Source organism: Paroedura picta, chromosome 9, assembly GCF_049243985.1.
Source record: "Paroedura picta isolate Pp20150507F chromosome 9, Ppicta_v3.0, whole genome shotgun sequence".
NCBI lineage: Eukaryota > Metazoa > Chordata > Lepidosauria > Squamata > Gekkonidae > Paroedura > Paroedura picta.
Genome location: NC_135377.1, coordinates 12,296,453 through 12,320,023, shown reverse-complemented (window position 1 = coordinate 12,320,023; position 23,571 = coordinate 12,296,453). Strand labels below are relative to the sequence as shown.

Sequence of the window (23,571 nt, the reverse complement as noted above, 5' to 3'; positions counted from 1 at the left end):
CCCCGCAAAAAAAAACGAATTATTTTCTGAATGCCACAGGTTAAGAGTGGCGGCTTCTAATCTGGCAAGCCAGGTTTGATTCCCCACTCCTCCTCCACGTGCAGCCAGCTGGGTCAGACCTTGGATCAGTCACAGCCCTGACAGTGTTGTTCTGACCAAGCAGTCCTGTCAGAGCTCTCTCAGCCACACCTACCTCACAGGGTGCCTGTTGAGGGGAGAGGAAGGGAAGGCGATTAGAAGCCGTTTTGAGACTCCTTCGGGCAGTGAAAAACGGGGTATAAAAACCAACTTTTCTTCTATTCCGCCTGCCTTATCATCACCCTATTTACCTACGAAGAAAAGTGAAGCGCAGCGTGGGGGCATGTAATGACAGGACTGTGCTCTTAAGTGTGGTGGAAAGCTAACTTCGGCCGGCTTCCTCAGGATCTGAATCTTCCGGGTAGAAATCCAAAAGGAGTTCTCAGAAAGGCCAAACTCATTCAGTATCAGTGCTGACAATTATACAATTCTTATCCTGCCTCCCATAACTCCAGAACTCAGGGTCACCCACTGAAGCCAGAGGGTGGGAAGTATCTCTTCACATGGCATATTGTTAACTTGTGGAACTCCCTGACACAGGATGGCCACCAACTTGGAAGGCTTTAAAAGAGAAAGAGACAAATTCATGTAGGAATGGTCTAGCAATAGCAGCTAACCACGATGGATTCTCTACTATAGTCAGGACCAGAGGTAGGATGTCTCTCTAAGTTGTTTGCTGGGGGGAAGGGAGAAGCCAGAGACTGGATGATGCTGCCGCATGCTTCCTGCTTGTGGGCTTCCTCGAGGCATCTGGTGGCCCCTGGACTTGATAGACCTTTGGTTTGATCGAGCATGGTGGTTCTTATGTTTCCTTAAGCCAGCTCTGAAAATCTGAGGCCAACCCACAATATGATAATGTTTCCCAGATGATCATGGCTGTCGAACTGGTTTTGTGAATGCTTCGTTGTGACCTGGCCACGTTCAAAATTAGGCCGAAGCAGGAGCAAGAGTCGAACCAGCCCTCTACATGCTGCAGTGGTCAACCCACTAAGACTGAGTTGTGGACTTGTGGATTAAGCTATTTGAAGCATGAGTACTCCAGATCTTTGCACGGAGTGTTTACGCTCCACCTTGGCTGCCGATACCCCAGTTGCCTAGCCACTGGTTGCCACTTTGTGCTGCACTTTGAAGGCTGTGGGTCAGGCTGTGTCATGGGTGAGAAAGCAAACTTGTAAATCTCTCTGATGTAGGTCTGCATTTTATGGAAATGGCAATGTAAATAGAAAACACACACTGTGTAATCTTATTTTTCTCAAAGGTTCAACCATTGCTGATTAAAATGTTCTCTTCACTTGTGGCTGACCTCTAGTGGTGAACCAGGCTGAGAAGTCTTTCATGTTGATTGCTAATCTGAAAGGGGAGGGGAGGCCAAATTGGGTTCACTGTGCAGAACTTTGGGCTGCTGGTTTTTTTGGGCCTTGAGCAGACAGCAGAGGAATGTGGAAGGGTGCCATGTAGAGGATGGAGCAGAGTTGTTCTCTCTTGCCCCAGAGGGACAGACCAGAACGAATGGGATGAAATTCATTCAAAAGAAATTCCATCTAAACATCCGGAAGAAGTTCCTGACAGACCAGTTTCTCAGTGGAACAGGCTTCCTCGGGAGGTGGTGGGTTCTCCATCTTTGGAGATTTTTACACAGAGGCTGGATAGTCATCTGACAGAGGGGCTGGTGCTGTGAAGGCTCAAGGGGGTAGCAGGTTACAGTGGATGAGCGAGAGGGATTTGAGTGTCCTGCATAGTGCAGGGGGTTGGACTAGATGACCCAGGAGGTCCCTTCCAACTCTATGATTCTATGAATGCAGTCCTCCCTGTGCAATCTGGTAAGCAGTTCCCAAAGACCCAAACTTGGAAACATGATGAGCCCATTCTACACATAGGATAATGCACTTTCAATGTTCTTTGGCAGCTGGATTTCCTGTGCAGAACAGGAAAAAACTACATCTAAAGTGCATTGAAAGTGCATTATCCTATGTGTGCGGAATAGGCTGTGTGCATTGAGTTATTTTTGTGAGATTGGAGCATTAGAACATCTTTTCTGCTGCTGGGTAGGGGACATAAGGAAATCCTTGGCTGAGGTTCAGTGACTTGGCTGTTAACCATGTTCCTGTGGTCAGTGGCTGTAAAAAAATGAATGCTCTCGGGCGTTAGGAAGAAGGGAGCTCAAGGAAGCCAGTTTGGTGTGGCGGTCATCCTGCTGGACAGGCACCACTGCCCGAAACTTGATAAAGAGTGGCTCTTTAGAGCAGGGGTAGTCAACCTGGGGTCCTCCAGATGTTCGTGGACTACAATTCCCATGAGCCCCTTCCAGCGTTTGACTATACCTGCTCTTGAGCAAGAGGGCAGAAAAAAGCTTTGTGCTGCCCTCAGCAGGAGCAAACTGTCATTGCAGAGAGCGGCTGCCACTTCCTGAGCCGCTGGTGTCATTGAGGTTCATAAAAGAAGGACAGAGGTATTTGCTCACCAATTTAAGGAGCTGCCCTTCAGTTTGCTGTTCCTTCAGGTCTTTGCCATGAAGGTTTCCCAGCTTTTTAATGGGGTGATTTAAGGACAGCGCCATAAATTCCTTTGTCAAGGCTGATTGCCCTAGTTCTGGGCTTTAGGCACCCTTGAAAGAAACCCCTTAAGTCAGGGGTAGTCAAACTGCGGCCCTCCAGATGTCCATGGATTACAATTCCCAGAAGACCCTGCCAGCAAATGCTGGCAGGGGCTCCTGGGAATTGTAGTCCATGCACATCTGGAGGGCCGCAGTTTGACTACCCCTGCCTTAAGTGGTGTGTGGTATGGGGCAGGCTGTGTAGTGCTGTGTAGTACTGAGACCTTCTTGGGTTAAATGTCAAAAAATTAAAATCAATTGTCCGGGAATCACAGAAGTTTTACACAATACCCCTTAATCCTCCATGTTTCCCAGTGAAGGGGGAAATGCTGTTCAAGCAAATTACAAAGATGATCGGATTCTAACAGTAACAAGAAAAAGGAAATTTTTACTTAGAGAAACAGAAGCACGTCTTACATGACATTTAAGTCATTGTGACCAGATTTACTCCTGAAAGCTTAATTTACTATAGCTCTATGCCCAGGTAAGAAAGAGAAGAAAAGAGGCCCTTTATAAAATAGAACAGAAGACAATAAATGTCCAGAAAGATTCATTATCTGACCAATGAGAGAGTGGGGCCTAGTGACACTTTTCACTCCCCAAAGGAGTCTCAAAGTGACTTACAAACACCTTTCCTTCCTCTCCCCACCATAGACACCCTTCGAGGTAGGCTGAGAGAGCTCTGAGAGAACTGTGACTAGCCCAAGGTCACCCAGCTGGCTGCATGTGTAGGAGTGGGGAATCAAACCTGGTTCTGCAGGTTAGAGTCTGCTGCTTTTAACCACTCCATCATGCTGCCCCACCCCAATGGGGAGAAGAAAGGCGGGCTCCCGCTGCCCCCTGCTACCCATGGCATGTCTGGGGCTCCGGATGCCCACTTCCACTGACAGCCTCTCCTGCTTCAACAGCATTCTGGGCAGCTGCCTTCCAATGGCAGCTCCTGCTGCTGCTTTTGCTTGGCCCCGGCAGGCTGGGCTGGTAGGGGTTCCTGTGGTGGAAGTGACATTGATTCTGGGCTACCAGCCTGGACTTTCCCGCCGATTCCAATAAAACACTATTCCGAATGTCACCGGCCTGCAATTTGTTGCTGTGTTTGTGTGCGTTTTGAGTTACCACTAGATGGTGCCCAATGAAAATCCATTGCTAGTTTTGTAGCCACCGTCTCAGCATCTGGACTGACCGGGACCACCTGATCTTTTCAGCTCTCAAGAGCTAAGGAGGGTCGACCCTGGTAAGTATTTGGATGGATAGCCACCAGCAAGACCAGGGCCTAGTCTGCACACAATAGATAATGCACTTTCAATGCACTTTAGAAGTAGATTTTCCTGTTCCGCACAGGAAAATCCAGCCGCGAAAGCACATTGAAAGTGCATTATCTATTGCAGGGGTAGTCAAACTGCGGCCCTCCAGATGTCCATGGACTACAATTCCCAGAAGCCCCTGCCAGCATGGACATCTGGAGGGCCGCAGTTTGACTACCCCTGATCAATTGTATGCAGACTAGGCCCAGGTCGTAACACCAAGGCAGACAATGACAAACCAACACGATGTCTTCTGCCTTGAAAGCCTCATAAATCGGTGGCAACTTGAAGGCATGTGTGTGTGTGAACCTGCAGACTACAAACAGGGCACTTTAGCTTCTTTTCTGACCTCCTCCTTACAATGTTACGGCTTCTGCTGTTACTGATTCAACTTGTCCTGCATTTCTGGTGTCGTCGTTCCCTTCCCACAGTCACAAATGCTGAAAGCCCTCCTGTGTTTCTGGATAGATTCTTCGGATGGATTCATCCACCCAAACGTTCCAGGGAGTACCTGACACTTTGATAAGGCTCAACGTTTGGCTTATGGTTACTGCAGCATACTTTATAATAAGTTTTTGGGCAAGAGGAGAGGAGCGTTTTCCCTCTTGGTTTTATCATCTCAATAAACAGAAGGAGGATTTGTAAAAAGCCTGCAAAGGGGGTTAATTCTCTCTCCTCTGCACCTTTCCACAATGCAGAAATGCCCCCCATCCCAGTTATGGCTGCATCAAGCCCGGATGGACATAAACAGAGAGGGAAGCAGCCTTTGAATGGGTGGCAGATGTTGAGGGTCAAATAGCAAGTCGGGAGTTTCAGTGTCTTCTTTTTTTGGCCTAGAGGTTCCATACAAAGGAAGGTCAAGGCTATTTGAGGAAGGAGCCATGCTGAGCTGAGATACCACAGGGGATGCTTAACCGGTCCCTGCCATCCTCCTGCAAATTCTCTCCCCTGATGTGCTTATTCTTCCCAAACAAAAGGAAAAGATCAAGAGGAATTTATTGCAGGGCACTAAAACTCCAGTGAAGTAGAAGTTGTTTCTTATACTCTACTTTATTGTAACTTTAGGAGCCTCAAAGCAGTTGATAATCACCTTCCCATCCCTCTCCCTGCAGCAGGCACCCTATGAGGTAGGTGGGGCTGAGAGAGCTCCAAGAGAACTGTGAATGGCCCAATACCACCCAGGAAGCTTCATGTGGAAGAAGGGGGGGAATCAAACCCAGTTCTCCAGATCTGAGTCTGCCACTCTTAACCCTTACACCACACTGGCTGTCAACTTTTTAACTAGGGCCCGTTCTGTACATGTAGAATAGTGCACTTTCAATGCACTTTACAAGCAGATCTTCCTGTTTTGCACAGGAAAACCCAACACCTTATCCAACATGTGTGGAATGGGCCCAAGTTGCTCTCTCACCATATTACAGGTTTTCTCAAACAGGGTTTCATGACAGCCCCAGTCGAGTTTCCAGAATGGGTGGGAGTTTATTATTTATTCATGTGTTAAACATTTATTGGGTGATATGACCATATATGGTCATGTTGACCCACCCATGCCTCTCAAAATGGCCAATGATGGCCCTGGAGGGGGTGGGAAGGGGAGGAGCCTTGGGTGGGCGTGTCCACAGCTCTGCTTTCCAACCATATTCTGCACGATTGCACCACTTCTGGGGTTCCTCGAAGCCTGAAGAATGTTTCAGGGGTTTCTCAACAGTAAAAAAGTTGGCAAAGGCTGCCATGTTATATGCCTTCTGAACAGGACACAGTGAGTCCATGCAGGATCACACCAGGCTCCTCTTTCATTTTGCCAGCATTCCATTGAAATGGAGCTTAGGAAAGCCACAGTGACTTCTCCATGAGATCGTCAGGATGTGAATCTTGAGTCAGAATCATCCTTGCTCAGCTCCCAGACATGGCCCAACAGAGCTCGTGGTGCTAGGCCACACCTTCTTCTTTTGTTGCTGTAAAGTTACAGCTGACTTATCGCAACCTTGTGAAGTTTACATGGTAAAAGATGCTCAGTTTCCTGGGAGAAAATGGCTGCTTTGGAGGGTGGACTCCATAGCTTTGTACTCTACTGAGGTCCCTCCCCACCATAAATCCCACCCACTCTGGACTTCAGCCCCCCAAATTTCCAGGTATTTCCTAACCCAGAGCTGGCAATCTTGCCTTCCATCCGAAATGGACTCTGCTCAGCTTCCAAGATCTGACAAGGTCTAGCTTCCCTGGGCCATCCATGTCAGGGTTAAGGTTCCCGACCTCCCTCTTTTGGTTTTCCTTTGCATTATTCGTCAGCCAGTCAATCAATATTCCACTTATGGGGGGTCAGACAGGCCAGCACTGATAGGCAAAGGCAAACAGAAATGTACAATTAATTTCGCAGCCCACAGATGCAACAAAAGACGAGTCATTTATGGACATCCTGTGTCATGGCGGGCCCCGGGCCTATTTCTGAAGATCAAAGCTTGTTTTCAGCCGCTTCTGGAAAATCAATCGACCTTATTTTTAGTGCAGGTTAGAAGCTGTGAGCAACGGACAGGAGGACGTGCCAAGAACATGGTGAGACAGACAGACTTTGAAAACTGGAAACTGTGGTTCCTTTCCAGACCCAAAGTGTATCGTCCTTGTGGCGGGCATCTCTCTGTGAAGGGCTCTGTGCTTTTCGTTCCCATCCGTGTCAATGCGCACTCTAAGACGAGGCCTATAATCACTGCCCGCTTGAGGGCATATCCTTTTTTATAGGGATTTAGCCAGACCGCTGAATGTCCTCAGAAATTAAGAATATTTGCTCTTCACCCTTTAAAAGAGAGAGACTGAAAAAGTTTGTTTAATCATGTCGGTGGGGCTTCAGAAAGGCAAGACCTTTCTGCCCCACTAAATTATACCTTGGCTTGCCAGCCTCCAGGTGGGGCCTGGAGATCTGGACATGTAGCTGATCTGCAGACTTCAGAGACCAATTCCCCCCGGAGAAAATGGCCACTTGGAAAGAGGGACGCTTTGTCCTGATGCACCACTGAGCTCCCTCCTCTCCCCGCTGCCACCCCCAAATCTTCAGGAGTTTCCCAACCCAGAGCTGGTGGTCCCAACTGTTCTGCCTTGCCTTCTTTGGGTCATTTGACACATTACACGGAAGTAAGATTGAGTTTGCCACCCACTGCAACCCCTCCTGACTTTCTGATGGTTGCATTTGTGTGATACATCTGTGTGCAAAGACGCCTGGGCTGTATTAAATGTTTTATGGATTTACAAAACCACACAGGATGAGCCAGAACTAGGGCTAGACAGGGGATGAGGTCATATCCTGTATGAACGATGCAGACTTGCAGTTCATAAATCTATAACAATATGTTTGTTTCATTTCTGTCCCAGCTTTTCTCTATGGAACTAATCAAGGCAGCATACATTAGGTTCCTCTGTAAGGTTGCCAGCTCTGGGTTGGAAAATACCTGTACCTTTTGGGGGTGGAGCCTGAGGAGGGGCGGGGTTTGGAGTGGTGAGGAACTTTGGCAGGGCAGAGATGCCGTAGAGCAGTGGTCCCCAACCTTTTTATCACCGGGGACCACTCAACACCGGGGACCACTCACTGGGGACCACTCAACGCCTTTTACTGAGGCCTGGTGGGGGGTAGTTTACTCCTCTATTCTCAACTACTGCCCTAACGCTCTCTGATCGCTATGGTAATGTTTAAACATCCCTTCAAAATAAGATACAGACATGCCACAACAATGAACATAAGGAACATTTTATTTTCATGGAAATTTTAACCCATGAGAAGACATCCTTCGGGGCCCACCTCCAATTAGTCGAAGGACCACATGTGGTCCACGGCCCACAGTTGGGGATTGCTACCGTAGAGTTAACCCTCCAAAGTGGTCATTTTTTCCCAGGTGAATTGACCTCTGTCACCTGGATATCTGTTGCACTACCAGGAGATCTCCACCCACCACCTGAAAGTTACAAAAATAAATTTGCCACACAGTATGGGTAGCTAAGCAGGAAGACCGTGAGAGGCAAACATATAGCAAAAGTTCCAAGATTATTTTGTAGCGGTAAGAGCTTCAGCAAAGGTATCCTTATTTCAACTTGCTCATCAGGAACTCCCTTATGACTAGCTTATCTAAAACTAAACGGCTTCCGGTAACACTGCTTTCAGATTGTAAGTCTTCCTCAGACTTCCAGTTATATCTGTGTTGAAATATACAAAGGAAGAAAAGTCAAGCAGGCTAATTCCACATGGATAGAAAAGGCTGGGTCACCACACATTTGGCTGAGGGGCTAATTTCCACCGCCACATGATGTCAGTGCTGTCCCAGCCCTGACCTGGGCCTGGGGCGGATCAGGCCCTCCATTGCCCCATGGGAAGAGAACGCATTCCCAACGGGGCCTGTCCAGGTGTTGGCCTGTGTGGACATGGAAGAGCCAAGCAGACTCCTCCCCCAACGGATGCCTGGAGGGGACAGAAAATGCCTCGCTCGGCTCCATGTCACTTTGCAGGACTTAATGAGGCCAAGCGTACTTCCTTGGGTTCAGGGACCACCAACCTACAAGAAAATTAAACTTGGAACTTATGTTATACATTTGCCTCTCGTGTTTTTTGCGCTTAACCACCTGATGACTGGCAGTCCTGTTGCTCAGGCCACTGCCTAATCATGTCCGGATCAGATACAGACCTGCTTAGGGCTTGTTGTATTTGCCTCGCACCCTTCATCTCATCTTGCGTTACGAAGGGTGAGGGGCTAAGGGAAATTCCAGATGGCTGGCTTGACTTCCATTAAGAAGATCTTAGAAAAGGGCTACATAAACCCACACATTTATTGACTGGAACCACCAATATTTGTCCTTGCTCAAGTGGGAAGTCATTCATTAATTTACAAGAAAAGGACTTCATTTTAGCCCACTCCCACTGACAGTGGACCCTTTGTCCTAAAACCAGAGCATTTCCTTATGGGGTGATGATGCCTGAAACACCAGCTGTTGCCCCCCCCCTTTTTTGTTTATACAACTGTGACAAATCTACTTTGCCATAGTTTCATGTATGTTTTTAACGTCTGTTCTTACCTTTTGCAGCATATAGATTTTGAGTGAATGTTACTCGCACTTGTAAACCAGGAGTTTGTCGGTAGGAAAAGAGCTGAGAGAGAATTGATTAAACAAGGAGTCTCACAACTAGGTAGAGAGATCCCTTTTGAATCTTGAAAAAGCAAGAGAGACAGATAAAAGAGTGGAAATGCCTTAATTTGCATTTGTGTGTGGGTTTTAGTCCAAAATACCAACAGCAGGGTAGAACGGCATGGGATCCAGCTTCCAATCAGCTACTCTCTTTATTGGGAAGTGATCTCTGTAGTCTAGAAATTAGCTGGAATTCCAGATGTCACAAGAACATAAGAAGAACCACGCTGGATCAGACGGAAGGCCCACCATGTCCAGCAATCTGTTCAACTGGGGGTTTGGGGGGGGGTGACCGGCTACCTCTAGGCTACCTCTAGGATACCTCTAGGAAGGCTTAAAGAGACATAACGCCTCTGGTGATGCCATCATGGTTAGTAGCCACTTATAGCCTGGCCCTCCATGAATTTGCCCCCTCTCCTTTTAAAGCCTTCCAGTAGGAGAGAATCACACAGAGGTGGAAGAGACCACAAATGGCAGTGGTAGTCAAACTGAGGCCCTCCAGATGTCCAGCTGGTAGGGGCTCATGGGAACTGTAGTCCATGGACATCTGGAGGGCCACAGTTTGACTACCCCTGACAAAGGGCCATCCTGTCTGCCCCCCACACACACACACACACATACACTCCTGCCCTGACCTTGTCAGGGACTGAAAAATAGAACATTCCTGATGGGCTCATCCAATCTCCTCCTAAAATGTTCCAACCAAGGAGATTCCACCACCCTCCAAAGCAGCAGATTCCATCTATAGATAGCCCTCACTGCCAGAGAAGGCTAATATTTAAGACAGCCAGGTTGGTGTCGTGGTTAAAGAGTGGCAGTCTGTAACCTGGGGAACCGGGTTTGATTCCTCAGTCCTCCTCCACATACAGCTCACTGGGTGGCCTAGGGCTAGTCACAGTTCTCTTAGGGCTGTTCTTGCAGAGCAGTTCTCTTAGAGCTCTCTCACCCGCACCTACCTTAGAGGTTGCCTGTTGTGGGGAGAGGAAGGGAAAGGTGTTTGTAAGTCACTTTGGGTAGTGAAAAGCAGGATATAAACACCCCACAAATCTTCATCTTCTTCCTTCAGCTTCAGTGGGTTCTTGTATCACGGGAGAGGGAGGGGAGATTATCTGTGGGGATTGCTTCTGCACTCATCGCCCTGCGGAGCTTTCCTGTCCCATGCAACTACAAACTCAGCCTTGGTGCCTGCCAAATGCTGCCCTATTTCCTTTGGAAAACTCGGGGGGCAGGGGGGGGAATCCTTCTTATAGCAGGGTGCCTGCAATGGGACTCAGCATTTCAGAGGACTAGCGTGGCAAAGAGGTGGAACATTTGCTGCATCTAACTCAGCCTGTTTCCAATTTGCTTTCCTCTCCTCCCTTTTACCCTCACAACAACCTTGTCTGGTAGGTTAGCCTGAGAGAATGCGACTGGCCTAAAGTGACCCAGCTAACTTCAGTGAGATGAGTGAGGATTCAGACCTGGGTCTCTGAGATACTAGTCCAAGGGGAATTGCAGTCCACCAGCATATGCAGAGCTACAGTTTGGCCACCCCGGCCTAGACAGACATCAGTCTGGAGTTGTATGGACCACTGCCCTGTTTGTACACGATAAACGACAACCTGGAAATGCCAGGAGAATAGCAAGTTTTTTACATCTAAATACTGTCAAAGAATCATAGAACCATAGGGTTGGAAGGGGCCATACAGGCCATCTAGTCCACCCCCCTCAGCTCAATGAGGGATTGCCCTAAAGCAGGGGTAGTCAACCTGTGGTCCTCCAGATGTTCATGGACTACAACTCCCATGAGCCCCTGCCAGCAAATGCTGGCAGGGGCTCATGGGAATTGTAGTCCATGAACATCTGGAGGACCACAGGTTGACTACCCCTGCCCTAAAGCATCCATGAAAAATAGTTGGGCTTTATACCTTGCTTTTCACTACCCAAAGGAGTCAAAAAGGGGCTTACCCTTCGTCTTCCCCCAACATGTAAATGTTCTACAATGTTTTATGTAAACTGCCCAGAGCTATAGGGAAGGGCGGTATAAAAATCTAAATAAATAAATAATAGGCACTCTGAGAGGCAGGTGGGGCAAGAGAGCTCTGAGAGAATGGTGATTAGCCCAAGGTCACCCGGCAGGCCTTATGTGGAGGAGAGGGGGATCCAACCTGGCTCTCCAGATTAGAGGTCACCGCTCTTATCCCCTACACCCTGCTGGCTCTACCTGAAACCTCGAAGCAGCTTACCCATTACCCGTGAAATAAATAAATAAGAAACACAAAGTGGAAAAAAAAACTGAATGTGTGGTTTTATTGTATTTAGATTTCTATTCTCTATGGAGCTTAAATATGTCTATCACATAATTAATAGTAATTGTCATTTTACATGTTTGATACACAGTTCAGGAGTAAAGACCAGACAAGGGAGTTCCGGGGGTGGAGTGAGGGGAGAAATTAAACATTTTCTCAATGTGACTACCGCTGTTGCAGCCCCATCTGAAAGCTTCGATCAAAAACACTCAAGGGATTCAGCACTACAAAAATAAAAAGAGAGAGAGAGAGAGAGAGAGAGATTTCTGCCTATTCAGACTCGCAGATACACCCTCCAGGAAAGGAATCGACAGAGACAGCAACGGACACGAGACCTTCGGCGTCTTAAGATTGGATGTGAGGGATTAAAACACGCTAATAATTTTAATGTCCTGTTTCAAATTATTAATAAATATAATATAAAAAATATACACCACTTGAGGAGAGGAGGTGCCGAACCGACGCGAGGAAGTTAGATTTCGCTTTCGAACGTATGCAGGTACGTCTTTAAGGAGAGCACTTCCGAGTAGCTTCGGCTAGTCTTCCGGTAAAAGTTCAAGCCTGTCAGCAGCTCGATGTCACGCACGCGGGCAGTGTGCATCTTCAAGAGATCTTCCACCCAGCGAGAATCTTCATCGGAACTCTGCAATCGAAACACGACTTTGACTGAGACGGAGCAGGCGGCCTTCTTTTCCTTCCCTCCCATTGGTCTTAGACCAGGGGTAGTCAAAACTGCGGCTCTCCAGATGCCCATGGACTACAATTCATAGAATCATAGAGTTGGAAGGGGCCAGACAGGCCATCTAGTCCAACCCCCTGCTCAACGCAGGATCAGCCCTAAGCATCCTAAAGCATCCAAGAAAAGTGTGTATCCAACCTTTGCTTGAAGACTGCCAGTGAGGGGGAGCTCACCACCTCCTTAGGCAGCCTGTTCCACTGCTGAACTACTCTGACTGTGAAAATTTTTTTCCTGATATCTAGCCTATATCGTTGTTCAATTCCCATGAGCTCCTGCCAGTGAATGGGAATTGTAGTCCATGGACATCTGGAGGGCCACAGTTTGACTACCCTTGTCTTAGACATTGCAACCCATCTGTTACAAAATACAAATAGTAGTGGTCCCTGGCCCCGGAGAAAACTGACTGGCCTCAACTAAAGGCCTTCCTCAGTGGTCAAATTATTGTGAGGAATGCCCTTATGTCTAAAATCAAAACCAAAAGCCTTGCTGGGTGGCGAATAAAAATCGGTTATGTGCTGCTCCAAGTAGTTTTTCTAAGGCATGTGTGGGCGTGCAGGTGTGCGCACAGGCGCACAACAATCTGGAGGTGGCGTGGAGGAAGAAGAAGAAGGAGAAGAGGAAGAAGAAGAGTTGGTTCTTATATGCTGCTTTTCTCTACTCGAAGGAGGCTCAAAGCGGCTTACAGTCGCCTTCCCATTCCTCTCCCCACAACAGACACCCTGTGGGGTAGGTGAGGCTGAGAGAGCCCTGATATCACTGCTTGGTCAGAACAGCTTTATCAGTGCCGTGGCGAGCCCAAGGTCACCCAGCTGGTTGCATGTGGGGGAGCACAGAATCGAACCTGGCCTGCCAGATTAGAAGTCCGCACTCCTAACCACTAGACCAAACTGGTTGAGAACCACTGTTCTAAGGGATCTGATTTGGAGCCCACCTTCTAAACTATGTACGTTCTGAGGCCACCCCTCTCAGCTTTTGCTCAGCCCTAAATCAAAAGTGCATTCCCATGTGTGTTGGAAAAGCCACGGCTAAGACTGCTTTGCTTCCAAGCTCTGGCAAGCTTGGGTTAAGACAGATCAAGACGGGTAGCCGTTTTCATTGGTCTGTAGCAGGAGAAAAGAACTAGAGTCCGGGAGCACCGCAAAGACTCACAAAACTGGTGGCAGGGTAGGAGCTTCTGTGAGCAGTGACTCCCAAATGTTCTTACCCTGCCACAAGTTTTTCTTCTTAGTCTTTAAGGTACTCTGGGACTCGAGCTTGGGCAGTTCAGGCTGCTTCTGATGAAGAAGAGGGACTTGTTTTGTGATCTGGCCTATAAAGAAGACACCGATCTCCAGATGACAGAGCTCAGTCTCCCTTGGAGACAGACCATTGGCATTGTAACTGGCTGAGTCCCCCCCCACCCCCCCACCCCACACTCTCTCCAGGCTGTGCCCCTAAAATTTCCCAAGTATTTCACAACCCAGAACTTGCAACCCTAAGGATCCCTGGCATACTTTGTCAGTATGGCTCTTTGTTTGAAGTTCAATTTCTCAGAAACATCCTTCCATTTCTACAGGCCTGTCTCAAACACACCAAAAAGAACGGTAAAGCCATGTCCTTGAATCCCCTCCACCTTTGCTTCAGAAGCCTCCTTTCCTCCTCTGACTTGGTCATATTTTTAAAAGAGGCTCAGTTTTTCATCATGTCCGAGCTGCAAACCGACTGCTCCTCGTTTGTTCGAGCTTTCCAAGATCGACAGAGTATGGAAATATTAGCGTAAGACGTTTACTGCTGGGGGAGGAAGGGACAATGAACCCTTTTGCTCTGCTTTTAAAGCTTCCCGCTAGACTGAAAAATGCATTTCGCACATGCTAAGTGGAGGACCAGGCAGCTCCTCACCAGATGGCAACTCCTGATAGCAAGGAAAATAAGCCAACCTTACCAAGACCCGTTTACAGCTATCAAGTGGGTAGCAAAGGCAGGCTTCCCTTCCCGGCCAGTCTAGTGAGAACTGGTTCCCTGGGTGGACGCTGCAATTGTGATGGTAGATTATTACGTGGCCACCAGGTGGTGCTGCATCACCTGAAACCCTCTGAACACGCAGAGCCGTGCCAAATGCAAGAAAAGAGATACCAATAGGGTGGTTGGAACTGCACGGTCAAGAGCGATGGTGTTGTTTGGTGTGGCTAAGCCTCAGACCTCGTGCCAAAATCTGTCACAGAGCCTGTGTGTGCATTCGGAGTTCCTGGAAATAAGCAGCGGCCGTCGCTCCATCGAGAAAACGCTCGTAACATTTGTACCTTGACACAGCGCAAGGACCTTAATTAGCGGGGCCTTGCAAATAAATCCCCAAAATTACTAGACCGTAAAAATGTTTACTGGCCTGTCTGCCTAGCTGTAGCTATATTAGACACTTGTGGGGGAGGGAGGTAGAGAACCAGGTAATTTAAAGCTTCCACGTTGCCTGCAGGCAACTCACACCTCTCACAAGCAGCGGCTGTTCACAAAGCGTGAAAGGGTGCCGTTTGGAGAAGAGGGTTTTCTTCATTCAAATGCCGGCAGAGTGGCACCCTGGCTTGGGCTGGAAGAAGTCCCTCAAAGCTCAGGAACCTGCCAGCAACTGAACTGGGAGTCTGTCCGCAGGAGGGCCACTTCTTTCCCCCCCCCCACGTTATCCAGGAGTGGATATAACTCAGTATAACTGATCAAGCCACTGGGGTAGAGAAGCAGTCTGTCCCTGATTGGCTGGGCGCCAGTTCAAAGACTTCCTGGTTCCCGGTTGCAAAACTTTCCTCCCAAGATTTATTTTTGCCCTCCTTTTGGAATCTGTTTTAAAGTGATTGCGCTCCAGAAGCCCACACTTCTCTCAGCAGATATTTGCCTTGTTCTCTGAGAGGCTGCTGCTGGCTCCACTTGGCTCAGCTTCCCTCCTTCCTCCCCCCCCCCATGCTTGTTAAGGAAAGGAAAGAGATGAGCAGCCTCGTGCTGCACTTGGCTTCTCCACCGGCAGTCAAAGAAATAAAGCAAATGCTGGCTGGACTTCTCACATACCCTCCCCCCTCCCCCCCTCTGAGCTTCCCTAATCAAGTGCAGAACACTTTCTGTTTCAAGTCAGGGGAAAGAAATGAGGAAGACCCAGGTTCAAATCAATCTGAATTCAACAGGATCAACAATGGAAAAAACAAAGTAAGTGCAGAATCAGCCCCACTCAGCTTCCCCCTCCAATGAAGAAGTCCAGTTTTGTAATTGCCTTGGTCAACAACATCTGGAACCCTGAACGAGGAAAGGGGTTGGGAGGGGGCACAGCCAATGGGGAAAGCTGTAATGCTCTTCCTTCACCCTCCTTTAGGGTTGCCGGGTCTCCTCTAGCCAAACAGATAAAGCCCTAACTCCTAGGGATTTGGGAATGAAGCCTGGGCAAGATAGGGACCTCAGTGGGGCACAGTGCCCTAGAGTGGTCCCCAACCTTTTTATCACCAGGGACTGGTCAACGCTTGACAATTTTACTGAGGCCCGGGGGGGTAGCCTTTTGCCAAAGGACGTCACTGCCGCCTGAGCCCCTGCTTCACTTGCTTTCCCGCCAGCGCCCCTGACTTCCCACTGCCCACTGGGGGGTGCTGCCAGCAGCAACTGCGCACTGCCACGCCGAGGGGGAGCCTCAGCCATGGCGGCCACTGGAGAGCACCAAAGGTGAGCCGGCAGCAGAGTGGCAGGGCAGCCCCCGAGGCAGCAGCCGGAGAGGACAAGGAGGAGCCGCGGCCCGGTGCCGACTGATCTACGGACCGGGACCGGTCTCTGGACCAGGGGTTGGGGACCACTGCCCTAGAGTCTACCCATCAGAGCATCCTTGGAAGTCTGGAGATGAGCTGCAATTTGGAAGGCGGGGATCCTTATCCCTGTTATTTCTCTGATGAGCCTAGCTGCCTCCCAGGGCTTCTTTGTCCCTCGCTTTTGCATTTAATGCCTTTGCCTCAGAGGCCATGCAGCCGCAGCTGTTTCCACTCTGCCCTTTTTGTCTCCACTTCCCTGCACCCCTTTTTCTTCCTTGGCAGCCATTTAACGACAGCCCAGTAAAATTAGAGTTAATGGTGTTAATTATAACGATGATTAATTATGATGGAGCATCTCCCCCCACTGAGTGCTGATGTGTTTCTTTTTAAATGGCTCCTATAAAACCAGGGAACGTTTGCGGTTCGAGGCATACCAATTACTTCCATCCGAAAAAAGCATGGCACAGAGCTCCAGATTCGTCTTAAGTCAATAAAGAAGCAGATGGCGAAACAGTTATTTTGCTCCGTTTTCAACAACGGCATGCTTTTTGCTGGGCAAAGATAGCTTAACACACACGACTAACAAAGTGCAGGTAATTTGCTGCTAATTTGCTGCGAATTCACAGGTCCCACCGACTGCCTTAATCTTTCTTAGCTATACTTATCGCCCAGCCCTTCCCAGCAACTAACTCCCTTCCTCTCTAGCGATAGGTAATGGTAGTTGAGGTCTGTTTTACTGAAATCTCACAGAAGTTTTACACAGAATTTGTAACCACCCTACAGAGGTGCTAGACCACCCTTCTCAACTTTTTTACCATTGAGAAACCCCTGAAACATTCTCCAAAAAACCCCAGAAGCAGCACGATCCTGCAAAATATGGTTGGGAAAACACAGCTGTGTCCACGCCCACTTGGGGCCCCTCCCCGCCCCACCCCTTCCAGGCCCATCATTGGCCATTTTGGGAGAGGGGAGTGGGTTGGCATGACCATATATGGTAATATCACCAAGTGAATGCTAAGAAATTTTTAAAATATATTAACAAATTAATTTACTCCCACCCATTTGGGAAATCCTTCCAGGGCCGTCAAGAAACCCCGGGGTTTCATGAAGCCCTGGTTGAGAAAGCCTGCGGTGCCAGATTAGGTAGGTGAGCATGTCCGTTGTGACATTTGCACAGGAGGCTTATTTCTGATTCTCTTTCCGTACAGTGCCTGAGAATGTCTGATTACAGTATGGACCGGTTCTGCATGAAGCAAAGACCGCAGACAAGCCAGTCAGGGCCGGAGTTGTGGCTTCCAAAAAAACCCGCCCCCAAATTGTCCCCACTTACAAGGCAGCTCTCTTCGTTGTCGGGCCGGTGCGGGATGATATAAGACATCACCGAAAGGGGCCCGTCGCACTTGTCAGCCGGCTGGTTGAAGTCTAAACAGCTTGTGATGATGCTGTAGTAATGGGTTGGGACCGGGATCGAGCTGCCTTCCACGTACCTGTGGGAGCGGAGAGGAAAAAACAGTTCTGCATCAGGCTTAGAATTGACACAGAATTAACATTTATTGTATGGTGAGTGTCGTGTAGCCAGGAAATCTGAGGATTATCTGGTAGCCAGGCAAGGGACGTTTGGAGGTGCCATTGCTCGTCTCCGTATCATGACCGTACTTTGGAGGATCCACCATGTGAATCCTTGTAGGCCTCCCATCCAAATACTAGGCAGGGTCAGCCCTGCTTAGGTTCCCAGATGTGATGAGATCAGGGCAGGACTCTGACTGAAGGATGATCACAAGATTTACTGCTAAGGGCCCAAATATGCAATACGCTTTTTAACAAGTTGACTCGGGGGGGGGGGGGGGTCCCTAATTCAGATCAGATTCCCTAATTCAGATCAGGAACATGGTGTTGGGGGATGGGATGTCTGTTGTGGGGAGCGGAGGGGAAGGTGATTGTAAGCTGCTTTGAGACTCCTTCAGGTAGTGAAAAGCGGGGCGTGGCAGGATTTGGGGAGGAGAGGGACCTACTGCCACAGAGACCTCCAAAGCAGCTTTGATCTCTAATCTGTAGTCTGGAGATCAGTTGTAATTCTAGGAGATCTCCAGGTTCTGCCTGAGGATTGGCATTCCTAAACCCAACACTGATCTAAGAAGAGATGGGTTTTTAATACCCTGCTTTTCACTACCTGAAGAAGTCCTGAAGCACTTTACCTTTTTCTTCCCTTCCCCACAACAGGGGCCCATGAGCTGAGAGAGCTCTAACAGAACTGATATGTCAGAACAGCTCTGAGAGAACTGGGACTGGTCCAAGCTCACCCAGCAGGCTGCATATGGAGGAATGGGGAATCAAAACTGGCTCTCCAGATTAGAATCCATCACTCTTAATCACTACACTATGCGGTCTGCCTCTGAGAAGAAGTTTTTGTACCTCACTTTTTACTACCTGAAGGAGTCTCAAAGCAGTTTACAATTGCTCAAGGTCACCCAGCTGGCTGGGTGAGGCAAAGGGAGAAGTAAAGTTTCAAGAAGTAAAGTTTCAAGGATGGAGCAGAATTGTTCTCTCTTGCCCCAGAGGGACAGACCAGAATGAATGGGATGAAATGAATTCAAAAGAAATTCCGTCTAAACATCAGGAAAGTTCCTGACAGAGCAGTTTCTCAGTGGAACAGGCTTCCTCAAGAAGTGGTGGGTTCTCCATCTTTGGAGATTTTTAAACAGAGGCTGGATAGCCATCTGACGGAGAGGCTGATTCTGCGAAGGTTCAAGGGGGTGGCAGGTGATAGTGGATGAGCGATAGGGATGTGAGTGTCCTGCATAGTGCAGGGGGTTGGACTAGATGACCCAGGAGGTCCCTTCCAGCTCTATGATTCTATGATTCTAAGCCTGGTTCTTCTAATGAAAGGGTGCAGCTCTTAACCACCACACCATGCTGGCTGAGGTCATCTAGCAAATTCGTGGTAGGACAGTGATTCAGATGGGACGCTGTCCAACTTGTAGCTCAGTCCTGATCAGAGCAATCCTAAAAACACTATTCTGGGATTAAGCATCATCAAAGAGGATTCTGAACAGGCATTTTTCGGATTGCTCCCTTAGCCACTGAACTGTGCCAGCTTTTGTTGGGTCATTCTGTCCTGGCTCAGTATGCAGAAGAAAGCATCCTTCCTGGGACACCAGCAACCAGTTCAAACGTCTTGTCTTTTCTTTTTTTTGCATGCATGCAAGTACAATCTGTTTTTCTGCAAGCTGTTTTTCAGTCTTCTAGATGCTTCAGCACCATATATCAATATCACAGCTCATTTGCCCTGGAAAATATTTGCTGGAAGTGATTATCCCAGAACATGTCGAGTCATGGTTTTTAAAAACGCAAATTCTCCATTTTTAATTTTTTTCTGTTGACAGTCAAGAATCTCATCTTCACTTAGAGAGACAAAGGTTTGGTTCCTCTCTTTGTGTGGTACCGCTCAGCACGGTTCAAATCAAGTAGGGTCGCCAGCTCTGGGTTGGGAAATACATAAGATGGGAAGCCATTTTCTCCAGGTGAACTGACCTCTTGCCTAGAGATCAGCTGTAATCCCAGGAGTTCTCCAGCTTCCACCTGGAGGTTGGCAAGCCTAAAATCAGGAAATGTCAAGACTAGGTGTTGCTGCCGTTTTCCAGGTGGGAGCAGGGGACCCCATTGATCTCCCTCCCCAGGCCCCACCCCCAAATCTCCAAGTGGGAGTTGGCAACCCAAAGTCCTTGGCCAGCACTAGCACCATCATGGGGCAACGATTGGAGACAACCACTGAAAGAAGATCTGCTGACGGATTTGCCATCTGCTTTCCTCTGGTGGGAAAAATGGGATTGAGCCAGCCTTTTTTGATTGTGGAAGAGCCCCTGAAATATTTTTCAGACTTTGAAGAGCCCTGGAACGGGACTGAAATTGATGTCAGCTGGCCACGCCTCCCCGCCACACCCAAGGAGGACTGAGGAGGGAGAGAAAGGAGACAGGAGTAGGCATCCAGGGTCCACCCCCTTTCCCAGAACTGGTAACCATATGAGATCGCCACCCCCAGGTCAATGGAAGTGGCTGGTTCCCTGCTTTCATGGCAATGCTGGGAATAGCTTGTGGCCAAATCTATTAAGGCCAAATAGGGGAAAGGCTGGGGGGGGGGCTTGGAGCCTCAGGGCTCCAGGGAAGCCTGGTTGGGAATCCCTTGATTAGACCTTTGCTTTGTCCAGAAAGCAGAGAGGCCATGGCTAAGAAGCAATAGAGAGATTGCCTTGTCCGGGACCTCCAAAACCTGTGACCGGCCCTGACCGACCCACAAACCAAATCCTTCACGCACACAAAAAGAATCAAACAGAACAAGAGTCTACCTCCACCCAATGTCAAGCCGTTGTTTGAAAGGGCAGTGTCCAACAACAACAACAGATACTTACTGTTTTATTTTGTCTGTGGTGTCGTGTAAGCCGTCGAAGTCGTAATCAAAAATCGGTCCGCTGATGACATTGACTCCATTCCGCTCAGTGGCATATCTCTTCACCAAAACCCGTTGAAAGTAATTCCACACTCCTGTATCAAGACACAAGGTTACCCTTCAATCAGGAAAAGGTGACCTCTGTGTCGTCCATCTACACCTCTGTCAAAAATCAGACTATCCATAAAAAGATGGAGAACAGATTCATGATGGACAAAAGGAAATACTTTTTATTATCCAAGGAGTGATTTCACTACCAGGGAACACATTGAAGGCAGGAAACATAGATGTCTCTAAAAGGGGGATAGACTAATTCATATAGGTCCATCAGCTACCAGCCATGGTGAACTAAAGGGAACCTCCATGTTCAGAGACAGTCAGCCTCAATACCTGTACCAAGAGGCACCGTTAGGGGAAGTCATTGCACATGGATACCAAGGCAATCACAACAAAGCAAATTTGAGACCAGTGGCATGCAAGATGGGAAAACTGTAAATGGGGCACAGATGTATCATGAGGCAATGGGGACATGTGGAGGGGGGGGAGAGACACTGTTTCCCAGTAGCACCTTCCCAACAGAAGAAGAGTTGTTTTATACCCTGCTTTTCACTTCCCAAAGGAGTCTCACTGTGGCTGATAATAGCCTTCCCTTCCTCTCCCCACAACAGATTCCATATCAGGTAGGTGAGGCTGAGATCTTGGAGAGAAACTGCTCTCTGAGAACAGTTTCTAGCAGAACTGTGACCAGCCCAAAACAATCCAGCATAGGAAGAAGGGTTCTACAATTCCAGGAGATTTCCCGGCTGCACCTGGAGGTTGTTGATGCTGGGTCAGGAATGTTTCTTGAGGTTTGAAAGAGGGGCCTCAAGAATCCAGGGGTGGGCAGGAGCTTTTGCCATGTAGCTAGCCCCCAGGAAGGCCACAGTGTGCATCCTAGCGCCCAAGGTGTGCATCCTAGCGCCCATTGTTTCCCTGGGTGCAACGGGCTTTGCCTCTAGTATTTTTATATGGGGATGTATTTTGCAATTGTGCGCATATTCAAGCAGAAGACGTATAGTGGGAATCAGCACGTGCTGCAGATGTGTATTATTCCCTTGGCTCTTCCTTCATCACCATCTGATCCAGAAGGCCTCCTCTAATGTTCTTAACACAGTAGTGATATCATCTGCAGAGTCATTTGGTTTCTGCTAAAGAACACTGTTTACATTTTTGTTGCTGTTTTTTTTATTCTCATCTTTCTGCCTCAAGCTACAAACAAAGGAAACAGGCAATGCCATTCGGAGACTGGCATCGCCAATGAGCACTCTACAGAGGTCTCATTGTCTTTCCCCCCAAACAGGGCGGGCATCTCTCGCTGTCTGACATGCGAGTCAGCATGCACGCAAACACACATTTGTGACTGCCTCCCGAGTGATCTAGCTCGGATGAACCTGCCATTTGTCCTCACAACATGTTTTCAAAAAGCCATTTAAATTGCTAGACAGGGCTGACAAAAAAGCCATTTAATTTGCTAGACAGGGCTGACAAGACACAGCTGTTCCGCCAGGCCTGTGGTTAAGGCCTGAGAACTACTGTTAACATCTGCTGACCTCCCCAACTGAACCCACCCGTTTATATCTACTGCAACCTTTCTCAACCTTTTTACTGTTGAGAAGCCCTGAAACATCCCGGAAGTGACGTCAGCAGGCCACACCTTCCTGTCACACCCTTGGAAGTCAGATGGCACTCTGAAGTGACATCACCTAGATGCTCCAACCAGATGTGACATCACCAGGCCACTCCCACAGCACAGAAAGTGTCAGCACACAGAATCATAGAATCATAGAGTTGGAAGGCACCTCATGGGTCATCTAGTCCAACCCCCTGCACTATGCAGGACACTCACAAATCACAGAAATATGGTTTGTGGCCAGAACCATACCTGCACTATGGGCTGGCTACCAGTTTGCTCTTCTTCACCAAAGCTGAAGGCCCCATGCTACGGAGGGAAGTCAAGGGACCTGGGAAGTCAAGTGGCTGCAGCCAAGGCTTTGTATATTTAATAGTTAGATCTTATACTATTATGTGGATGTGTTTGGTGGGGTGGCAGAGAGGGTGCTGCCGTCACTTGGCTCTTTTGCAATGAATCTGGATAGCATAAGGACAGAAGCCTGTCTGCAGAGAGAGTCAGTCTAAAAATGCAATAAATAAATTAATAAGACAAGCCAGATCAGATCAAAGGCCCAAGTGTCGGCTGAATCTTGAGGAAACAACAAAAAACTATTATTCATCATTATTTCACGATGCAAGTTCTAATGAGCTCAAAGCAAAAAGGTACTTACTTTTGAAGGCAGGATACATGGGGACAACATTTGTTATTAGGAAAGCATCATATTTTGCTTCAGCCGAGGAGCTTAGTTCTGGAAATAAAGAAGTTAAAATATCCTGTCAGGAGCCCTTACAATAGGTTAGAACATACAGACAAGGCTGGGTATAAACTGGCGGATGCTGCTGGAGGAAGAAGAAGAAGAGTTGGTTCTTATATGCTGCTTTTCCCTACCCGGAGGAGGCTCAAAGCAGCTTACAGTCACCTTCCCATTCCTCTCCCCACAACAGACACCCTGTGGGGTGGGTGAGGCTGAGAGAGCCCTGACATCACTGCCCGGTCAGAACAGTTTTATCAGTGCCGTGGCGAGCCCAAGGTCACCCAGCTGGTTGCATGTGGGGGAGTGCAGAATCGAACCCGGCATGCCAGATTAGAAGTCCCCACTCCTAACCACTACACCAAACTGGCTCTCTACACCAAACTGGGGCATGAGTGAGGGTTTCTATTCATGCTAGAGGATTTTTCTAGAGGCTCAGCCTTACCCCAAGAAGTTGCTACCTTGGGAAGGATGAAGACACGTGTTTCTAGAACAGAGGCCCCCAACCTTTTGAGCCTGTGGGCACCTTTGGAATTCTGAAACAGCATGGGGGGGTGCAGCCATAAAGTGGCAGTCACAAAATGGCCGCTGCAGGAATTGAAACCAAAGCTTCTGACAAAGGGAGCTTTGCCTCTTGGAAGCTCATGCCCCCAAAATATTGTTGGTTTCTAGGGTGCTACTGAACTCAAACCAAACTGTTTTAACTGTTTGTTACAAGACTGTCCTGAGAGTCTTGAGTACCTATCACAGCTTGGAGACGGAGAGTCCTCTCAGCTGAGGAGAGGAAGAAGGGAGTTATTTATGGATAAAAATG

The 23,571-nt window shown here is 48.4% G+C and overlaps 1 protein-coding gene across 7 annotated transcripts in view; it reads right to left on the bottom strand.

Annotated features, from left to right (window-relative positions):
* Positions 1-11,397: 11,397 nt before the first annotated feature.
* Positions 11,398-23,571, bottom strand: part of ENPP2 (ectonucleotide pyrophosphatase/phosphodiesterase 2) — an 88,890-nt gene continuing 76,716 nt past the window's right edge. For all 7 annotated transcript variants that reach the window (XM_077351600.1, XM_077351604.1, XM_077351599.1 and 4 more), the window contains 4 exons: positions 22,677-22,754; positions 20,318-20,450; positions 17,242-17,398; positions 11,398-12,066 (listed from right to left, as the gene is read on the bottom strand). In XM_077351600.1, coding sequence (XP_077207715.1) covers positions 11,896-12,066; positions 17,242-17,398; positions 20,318-20,450; positions 22,677-22,754 — 539 coding nt within the window. In that variant the 3' untranslated portion in view covers positions 11,398-11,895. The remainder of the gene's footprint in view (positions 12,067-17,241; positions 17,399-20,317; positions 20,451-22,676; positions 22,755-23,571) is intronic.